Genomic DNA, 9,942 nt, shown 5'->3' on the forward strand with positions numbered 1-9,942 from the left:
GCGAAAGGCCGTTCGATAGCGGATAGTGGCCAGATTCGGGGTGCCCAAAGTGATGATCACCGACAACGGCGTGCAGTTCACAAGTAGGGCGTTCAGGAGGTTTCTGGAGGAGCTGGGGGTACGACACCAGCTCACGGCTCCATATACCCCGCAAGAGAACCCTACGGAAAGGGTCAAAAGGACCGTCAAAACAATGATCGCGCAATTCACAGGTGCCGATCAGAGGACATGGGACGAGTACTGGCCGGAGCTGCAGCTGGCGGTCAACACAAGTGTAGCGGAGAGCACAGGGTACTCGCCGGCGTTCATAACGCAGGGAAGGGAGCCGAGGCTGCCCAACGCGTTGTTTGACGAGAAAACGACCGGGACCGAAAAGTGTATCCAGACACCGGGGGAAAATGCGGAAAAATTAAAGGAAATATTCGAACTGGTGCGGAGGAATGTGGAGAAGGCGGCACAGGATCAGGCAAGGCACTACAACCTCAGAAGACGGCCATGGAGACCCAAGGTGCGGGACACAGTATGGGCCAAAGAGCACCTCCTGTCAAAGGCAGCCGAAGGTTTCGCGGCAAAATTGGCCCCAAGATTTGACGGGCCGTACACGATAAAGAAATTCACGTCACCAGTTATATGCGTCCTAGAACACGAGACGACCAAGAAGGAAAAGACTGCTCACATCAGCGATCTGAAGCCGGGAAGCGCGGACGCCGACGGGCCAGGAGAATTCGAGGAATAATAAAAAGGGAAAAATTTATAAAAAAAAAAAAAAACAAAAAGAAAAAGAAATAAAGGGGGAAAAAAAAGAAATAAAAAAAAAAAGTAAAATAATAATAAAATAAAAAGAGAAAAGAAAAAAATTAATTTAAAAAAAAAAGGAGAAATATATAAAATAATGATAAAAATAAAAATAAATAAAAATCGAATCGGCGGAGGAAAGGGGGAAGACGATACAAGGTATCGATACGAAGCAGAAGTCAGCAACACACACACACAGGCCCGTCAGAGCGCAAGAGCGGGACAGGGAGGGTACGCAGCCAAGCTCCGTTACCAGTACAGGTCCACGGAATAACGGAATAAGGAGCAGAAGCAAAACCGAGGTTTCGGCGCGGAGAGCGCGGCTCAAGCTGGTTAACGGTTAACATACACACAGCTGCGGATGCCGTGGGATGCGAGTATACGGACGGGAAAAGCTCCGTTACAGGTACAGGACCACGGAATAACGGCACAAGGAGCAGAAGCAAAACCGAGGTTTCGTCGCGGAGAGCGCTGCTCGAGCTGGTCTTTTCAATTTGAGATCACCATGGCAGCACACGTGTTTAACGCCCGGGATGTTAGAGAGACCGGCGCCGGGGAACAGCCCGGAGCGATATGGAGTAGGGATTCCGATTCCTACCTCCAGCTCCTGGCGTCACCCCTGGTGTCGCGATCTCCATCCCCGGGAAGTGTGGAGGACCCGGAGGAAATTCCGGACATAGAGCTCGAGGACGACCAGCCAATGGCGGAGGCGGAGGGCGCGGCCGAGGTCATCACCCTCTCCTCGGAGAGCGAAGAAGACGATGACGGAGCCGAGACGGTCACGCCGGAGGTGTCATCGGACGAGAACGAGACCGCACGGAAGGCCAGGGCGCGGATGGCTTACCGGAGCGTCCGGCGGGCTACGTAGGGCCAGGGACGGATACGCCTCGGAGTCACGTCGTCGACCGAGGACTTGCGGCGTTTCCAGCAAATGGTAGACGCGCGGAGGGTCGCCGACGCCGAAGCCGCATGGCAGGAGCGCTTGGCTCGGCTGCAAGAGGAGGAGGAGGCTTTATGGGCACCAACCACGGAGCAGCCGGAGCCTACGCAGCCGCTGGCAAGACAGATACTGCCGACACCGCTGCCGCCGCAGCCGCCGTTGCCGTTGACGCCGCCGCCACGGCAGCCGCCGCCACCGCCACCACCCCGGATGACGGCGGCGCAGTCACCACCACCGCCACCACCACGAATGACGCCAGCGCAGGCGCCGCAGCTGACGCCGCCGCGGCCGAAGCCGGCGTCGATGCCGACACCACCACGGCCGCCGCACACGCCGTCGACACCACCGCCGCAACCTCGCACGCCGACGCCACCACCCCAGCAGGGGGAATGGTCGCGGTATGACAGGCAACAGGCGTGGGAGATTCCGCAGGCCCACGTCGGCCAGGTGGTCCGCACGTTCGAGATGGGCGGGCGGCTATGGCACCAACAGTCGGTGACGTGGACGTGGCCCGCATCGGTGGAGACCGAGGACGCGCCGGAAGCCCGGGTTTGGGAAGAGGCGGAAGCGATCGGCTGGAGAACGCCGGACCAGGTGTCCCGTGATCCGCGGTTGCGCGCCCGAGCAAGAGAAGCAAACCCGGAGAAGGAGGGCTCGAGGGAGGAGAGCCCGGGAGAAGCAAACCCGGAGAAGGAGGAGTGGAGCTGGCCGGCGCCAGGTGAGGCGCCACCACCACCAAAGCTGCCGAGGCAGATGTCGTGCCCGGAGGCGAGGCAACCGCCGCCCCGCCCATGCCCCTGCAGGCAGGCGTCGCTGGACGGGCGGAAGTGGAGAGTGGTACCGACGGAAGACTGGCCGCCTCAGGTGGCCGAGGAAGCGGCTCGACAAGGAGCCCGGAATCGAAGAGTGCACTGGGCCAAGTTGTTCGAACTGGGCGGCCAGCGCTACCGCCTTAAGGTACGGAGGGGCGAGGAGGTGAGAGTTACGGTCGCCGAATAAAGAACGCCAGACGGCAATGAAACCTTATATCTGGGTTTTTGTAAACAACACAGGCATTGTAACAGGCAAAAAAATTGGGTGCGGAGATCATCCGCAGCAGCCGCAATAACGCGCGAGGGGTGTGACGCAGGGCCAAGCGCGCGGGCCGTCATACGACGCGGGGCTGGTGCGGGCGCGGGAGGGGAAGGCAGTCACAGAACACAGGCGGGCTGCAGTTGACAGCAAGGCAGGCATCCAAGGGGGGGCCCGGGTCCAGGGGCAGCCGCCCGGAGCATGAAGGGAGGGGGCATACATGTGTTGGTGGAGCTGGAAGTAAGAGAGGATTTGTCAATATGGCGCTACGCAAGAAAACGTTAGACTTACCTTGCATTGAGCTGCTACACCGAAGCATGCGAGGAAACAATTGGGATGGGAGCGTCCGATAGCGAGTATCGATCGGTAGTGTGATCGATAGGATGCTCGTATACGGATACACTAGAGGTAGCGATCGGCACGAAATGGCAACGCCGGAATATCGACAGTGGCAACGACGCGGTGATATCGATGACAAGAGTTCGGCGAGGCGGCAAGACCGATGAGCGGTGAGTGGGAGGCGGGAGAATTTGAATATTGAACAGATGGGGCAGAATCGGCAGCAGCACCGGAGGAAAGGAACAGTGAAGCTGCATATACGAAGGGAAACCGGGGCGGAGGACCGCCGGGACCAACAGTTTTTAAAAAAAAAAAAACTTCCGAAGGAATGGGGAGATGTGAGGAGTCGTAAAACTCCCCACAAATCTCGTGTAGGGGAGCGGCCTAGCAACAGGGCAAAGCGACGAAGGGCAAAGCGGAAAGACCGAGAGTTAACGGTACCGCTGTGGACCTTGGACCCCAGCGAGTCAAGGGCAGGCCTGTTAAACGGTAACGTTGCGTGAGCAAAGAGGACGCACCGTGAATCAACGGCACAATACGTGGACCTTGTACCCAAGCGGGCCGTGCGCAAAAAGGGAAATAACGGGATCCCTGCGGCCTATAAAGGGTAGGCGCGAGCACGAATGCAGGACAGTGAAGGAGACAGAGAGATCGCGGGCGGAAGGTGGCCAAGTGTCGGAGTGTCAATTGAAGGTATCGGAAGTGTGAACACGCGGGCGAACGCGAAGAAAAGGAGCAGTGCAAGCATCGGGCGGCAAGAAGGACGAATCGCCACAAGCAAGTGGAGATTCTGGGAGCGAAGGAGAAGGATCTGACGTGTCGTAAGGATCGTTGGAGTCAGTGGCTAGCACAGGTGGTCCCAGGACGGGCGTTGCCTCGCCAAGGACGATACACCCGTGCCCCATAACATCCTAGTCCTGACCGGACCGACTCGTCGTCCACGTCAAGGAGCCAGCGGTACCACGGAGGCAAGGCGTTGCAACAGGAGCGCCGCAGGAGTAGCGAGATCTCCATAATTCTCTAGAAGAATTATTTCTTATATTAGAAATAGCATAATAAACGACTATATCAAGAACCTATTGCTTTTCCTTGGTCGGGCAATCACACAAATCATAAATTTGGTGGGACGAACGCACAAACTCTCTGAGCTAGCCGCTGCAACCAGTAGCGAGCGAAATAAAGAAAATCAGTTCGTTACATCTGGCGCCCAACGTGATTGTCCGGGCAAAAGGAAAACAAAGCAAGATGGGGAAGTCGTGGCTGTACAGCTTAAAGAAGGATGATTTTCCCGCCATAGCGAGAGCACTCGGGATAATGCTGGAAGGTTTGGTCGAGGAAATGCGGAAGACATTGTCCGAATTCATCGACCAGACCGCAGATGAGCCAGAATCGGTCGCAATCATAGAAGCGCTGGAAAAGGAGTATGGAAGGAGACCGGCCGTAGAGGTGAAAGTCACAGGCGTAGAAGGCCTGGTGAGGAGCCTCGACTTCGCTAGCATGGCGGAGGCCAGCGGAAGCAGATCTGAAAGGCAAGAGATCGGACAGGAACGCCGAGACAGCAGCCGCGAAAGAAGGGAGCGGCGGGAAACCAGCCGTGACAGGCGGGAGACCGCAAGGGCAGCACCGCAGGACTACGCAAAGGTGGCGAAACAGGTGCGAGAGTGGAGTTTCCGTTACGACGGGAACGAGAAGCCGCTAGAGTTCCTGGAACAGGTGGAATGGTCAGCAATGACATATGGACTCGACATCAACCAGATCCCAAGAGCGATGCCAGAACTACTAACGGGCAGAGCCCTGAAGTGGTTTATTGCCAACAACAAGTTCTGGGAGACATGGGTCGAGTTCATACAAAGCTTCCAGGAATTTTTCCTGCCTAGAGGGTTCATGACAAAGCTGGCGGACCAGGTCAGGCAGAGGAAGCAGCGACACGGCGAAAACTTTAAGGACTACATGGTGGACATGCAGACCCTGATGCGGTCCTTAGGAATGTCGCAGAAGGAGACGCTGGCAAGAATAAGGGAGAACAGCACGCCAGCCTTACGCATGTTCATACGCCCAAATGAGTGCCGACACCTGGATGCCCTGATGACTCTGGCCGACGAGTTCGAAGAGCTGGACACCCAAAGGGAACGGTTCGATTTAGAGCGGAATAATAGGACCCGCCACCAGCGAGAATTCACGAGGGGAGATCAGAACGCAGTGTGCAGAAGGTGCCAGGATGACACCGCAGGCCCGCCGGCGAACATCGAATACAGAAGAGAACCGGTCCCGGTGCGGCGCGGTTTTGTGCCAAACCCAGCACAAGCCTGCCACAGATGCGGTGGCAGGAGTGCAGGAACCGGCCAATCAATTTTTGCTGGACCTGCGGGAGAATCGGGCCAAGGACTTTGGAATGCTGCCACAGATCGGGAAACGCCATGCGACCCCAGCCTCAGAGGGGCAACCAGGGTTCGCAAGATGCTGCCCCTCAAAATTAATGGGCAATCTGAAGGCGGAAGAAAGGCAACTGTCCGCCACAGTGCTCATAGACGGAGTAGGGATAGAGGCCACGGTGGACACTGGAGCTACGGCCAGCTTTATTAGCGAGGAGTTGGCGGACAGGTTGCAGGCGGCAGGAGAAGTCTTACCTACGAGAAGAGAAGTTAGAATGGCAGATGGACGGTACGAAGATGTCACATCGATGATCGAGGTCGACATAGGACTCGGCGAGAGGACCGTTCGAATGCAACTGCTGATCCTACACAACATAATCGACGCACTGGTATTGGGTTGGGATTTCCTAACAAGAGTGGGAGCACGTGTGGAGTGCGCCGGACTGACCGTAACAATACCAGTGTGCTCAACGGGACAAAGCAGGCCAAAGGAAAGCTCTCAGTGGCAGTCGTGGAGAGGTCTGACTTCTCAGAGGAGGACGTGGACGAATTCTTGAGGTCGGAGTTGGCTAGTTTAGAAAACGTTCAAGGGACGTCAACCGTGGCAGAGCACCGGATAACAATGGAGGACGATCAACCGGTCAAGCAGCGGTACTACCCAAAAAACCTTAAGATGCAAGTGGAGATCAACGCCAAGGTCGACGAGCTACTGGAAAAAGGATGTATCGAGCCGTCTAGAAGCCCGTACAGCTCACCGATAGTGATGGTGAGGAAGAAGACAGGGCAATGGAGACTGTGCGTGGATTTCCGGCAGATAAACGCAAGGTCCGTGAAGGATGCGTATCCGATGCCGATGATAAATTACATCCTGGACCAGCTAAAAGAGGCGAAGTACATAAGCAGTCTAGACCTAAAGGATGGATACTGGCATATTCCGTTGGAAAAAGGGAGCCGGCAGTATACGGCGTTTACGGTGCCGGGAAAGGGACTGTTCCAATGGAAAGTGATGCCATTCGGACTGCACTCAGCGTCGGCAACGTTTCAACGGGCATTAGACCAAGTAATAAGGCCCGAAATGATGCCGCACGCGTTCGCATATCAGGACGACATCATAGTCATCGGACGGACGCTGCAGGAACATATGCGCAACTTGAAGGAGGTGTTCAAGAGGCTACGAGCGGGGAACCTGAAAGTGAATGCGGATAAGTGCAAATTCTTTAGGAAGGAACTACAATAATTGGGTCACCGCGTGACGATTCAAGGTATTGGAACGGATCCTGATTAGGTAGCGGCCATAGCGCAACTGAAGCCGCCAGGAAACGTGAAGGAGTTGAGGCAATACTTGGGAGTCGCATCGTGGTACAGCCTTTGAATGCGCTCCTAAAGAAGCAGGCAAAATGGAAATGGGAAGACGCCCACCAAGCCGCATTCGAGGCCGTCAAGGTCAGACTGGTTGCCGATCCGATTCTGGCGTGCCCCGACTTCACGAAAACGTTTGTTTTGCAGACGGATGCCAGCGACTATGGGCTGGGTGCGATTCTTACACAGCATTCCGAGAGAGGCGAGCGAGTAATCTCCTACTCAAGTAAAACGCTAAACACAGCGGAGAGGAACTACTCGGCAATGGAAAAGGAATGTTTAGCAACAGTATAGGCGGTCAGGAAGTTGAGACCGTACTTGGAGGGTTATCGCTTCAAGGTCATCACGGACCATATGGCTCTGAAATGGCTGAATAACATCGAGAGTCCGTCCGGCAGGATTGCGAGGTGGGCGTTGGAGCCGCAACAGTACGATTTCGAAATCTCGTACAGGAAGGGCCAGCTGAACATCGTCGCCGACGCGCTTTCGAGACAACCACTGCAGGAGACGAGCCGAAGAGTGAGCGTGGAGGACGACGGACAACCAAGAGAGCAGCAGGGATGTAAGTGGCTGGAGGAGATGCGGAGAAAAGTGGAGCAGCAGCCAGAAAAGTTTCCGGACTATCTTGAGGAAGATGGAAAGCTATACCGGCACATACCGCATCGGGCGGGCAACGAGGAGGTGGCGTCATGGAAGATGTGTGTACCGATCGGGCAGAGACAGAGTGTCATGACCGAAAACCACGACATGCCAACTGCAGGACACTTGGGAAGCCGCAAGACGATCGCCAGGATTGCAGCCCGGTATCATTGGCCGGGAATGCATCGGGACATAAGGAAGTATGTGCGAAACTGCGAGAGCTGCATGAAGTACAAGTCCAGCCAGCTACAGGAGGCCGGGAAGATGTTAACGCAGGTGCCGGAAGAACCATGGGCAACCGTGTGCGCAGACTTCGTGGGCCCCCTGCCACGATCGAAGCATGGGAATTCAATGCTGCTGGACCTGGTGGATAGATTTTCAAAGTGGACCGAGATCGTCCCTATGAGAAGGGCGACAACTGAGACGCTGCGAAAGGCCGTTCGAGAGCGGATAGTGGCCAGATTCGGAGTGCCCAAAGTGATGATCACCGACAACGGCGTGCAGTTCACAAGTAGGGCGTTCAGGAGGTTTCTGGAGGAGCTGGGGGTACGACACCAGCTCACGGCTCCATATACCCCGCAAGAGAACCCTACGGAAAGGGCCAACAGGACCGTCAAAACAATGATCGCGCAATTCACAGGTGCCGATCAGAGGACATGGGACGAGTACTGGCCGGAGCTGCAGCTGGCGGTCAACACAAGTGTAGCGGAGAGCACAGGGTACTCGCCGGCGTTCATAACGCAGGGAAGGGAGCCGAGGCTGCCCAACGCGTTGTTTGACGAGAAAACGACCGGGACCGGAAAGTGTATCCAGACACCGGGGGAAAATGCGGAAAAATTAAAGGAAATATTCGAACTGGTGCGGAGGAATATGGAGAAGGCGGCACAGGATCAGGCACGGCACTACAACCTCAGAAGACGGCCATGGAGACCCAAGGTGCGGGACACAGTATGGGCAAAAGAGCACCTCCTGTCAAAGGCAGCCGAAGGTTTCGCGGCAAAATTGGCCCCAAGATTTGACGGGCCGTACACGATAAAGAAATTCACGTCACCAGTTATATGCGTCCTAGAACACGAGACGACCAAGAAGGAAAAGACTGCTCACATCAGCGATCTGAAGCCGGGAAGCGCGGACGCCGACGGGCCAGGAGAATTCGAGGAATAATAAAAAGGGAAAAATTTATAAAAAAAAAAAAAAACAACAAAAAGAAAAAAAAATAAAGGGGGAAAAAAAGAAATAAAAAAAAAAGTAAAATAATAATAAAAAAAAAGAGAAAAGAAAAAAATTAATTAAAAAAAAAAGGAGAAACATATAAAATAATGATAAAAATAAAAATAAATAAAAATGGAATCGGCGGAGGAAAGGGGGAAGACGATACAAGGTATCGATACGAAGCAGAAGTCAGCAACACACACACACAGGCCCGTCAGAGCGCGAGAGCGGGACAGGGAGGGTACGCAGCCAAGCTCCGTTACCAGTACAGGTCCACGGAATAACGGAATAAGGAGCAGAAGCAAAACCGAGGTTTCGGCGCGGAGAGCGCGGCTCGAGCTGGTTAACGGTTAACATACACACAGCTGCGAATGCCGTGGGAGGCGAGTATACGGACGGGAAAAGCTCCGTTACAGGTACAGGCCCACGGAATAACGGCACAAGGAGCAGAAGCAAAACCGAGGTTTCGTCGCGGAGAGCGCTGCTCGAGCTGGTCTTTTCAATTTGAGATCACCATGGCAGCACACGTGTTTAACGCCCGGGAAGTTAGAGAGACCGGCGCCCGGGAACCGGCGCCGACGGGGCGGGCTACGCAGGGCCAGGGACGGATACGCCTCGGAGTCACGCCGTCGACCGAGGACCTGCGGCGTTTCCAGCAAATGGTAGACGCGCGGAGGGTCGCCGACGCCGAAGCCGCATGGCAGGAGCGCTTGGCTCGGCTGCAAGAGGAGGAGGAGGCTTTATGGGCACCAACCACGGAGCAGCCGGAGCCTACGCAGCCGCTGGCAAGACAGATACTGCCGACACCGCTGCCGCCGCAGCCGCCGTTGCCGTTGACGCCGCCGCCACGGCAGCCGCCGCCACCGCCACCACCCCGGATGACGGCGGCGCAGTCACCACCACCGCCACCACCACGAATGACGCCAGCGCAGGCGCCGCAGCTGACGCCGCCGCGGCCGAAGCCGGCGTCGATGCCGACACCACCACGGCCGCCGCACACGCCGTCGACACCACCGCCGCAACCTCGCACGCCGACGCCACCACCCCAGCAGGGGGAATTGTCGCGGTATGACAGGCAACAGGCGTGGGAGATTCCGCAGGCCCACGTCGGCCAGGTGGTCCGCACGTTCGAGATGGGCGGGCGGCTATGGCACCAACAGTCGGTGACGTGGACGTGGCCCGCATCGGTGGAGACCGAGGACGCGCCGGAAGCCC

At 56.2% G+C, this 9,942-nt stretch overlaps 1 protein-coding gene across 1 annotated transcript; it reads left to right on the top strand.

Annotated features, from left to right (window-relative positions):
• Positions 1-1,984: 1,984 nt before the first annotated feature.
• Positions 1,985-2,734, top strand: LOC116802679 (protein VASP homolog). Its single transcript, XM_032727046.1, has one exon. The coding sequence runs from the start codon at positions 1,985-1,987 to the stop codon at positions 2,732-2,734; it is 750 nt and encodes a 249-aa protein (XP_032582937.1).
• The last annotated feature ends 7,208 nt before the right edge of the window (positions 2,735-9,942 follow it).

The sequence above is a fragment of the Drosophila sechellia genome, unplaced genomic scaffold (genome assembly GCF_004382195.2).
Source record: "Drosophila sechellia strain sech25 unplaced genomic scaffold, ASM438219v1 U_202, whole genome shotgun sequence".
NCBI lineage: Eukaryota > Metazoa > Arthropoda > Insecta > Diptera > Drosophilidae > Drosophila > Drosophila sechellia.

Excerpts from the sequence above, each read along its gene's own strand:
- LOC116802679 (XM_032727046.1), top strand. The coding sequence starts at position 1,985 with ATGACGCCAGCGCAGGCGCCGCAGCTGACGCCGCCGCGGCCGAAGCCG.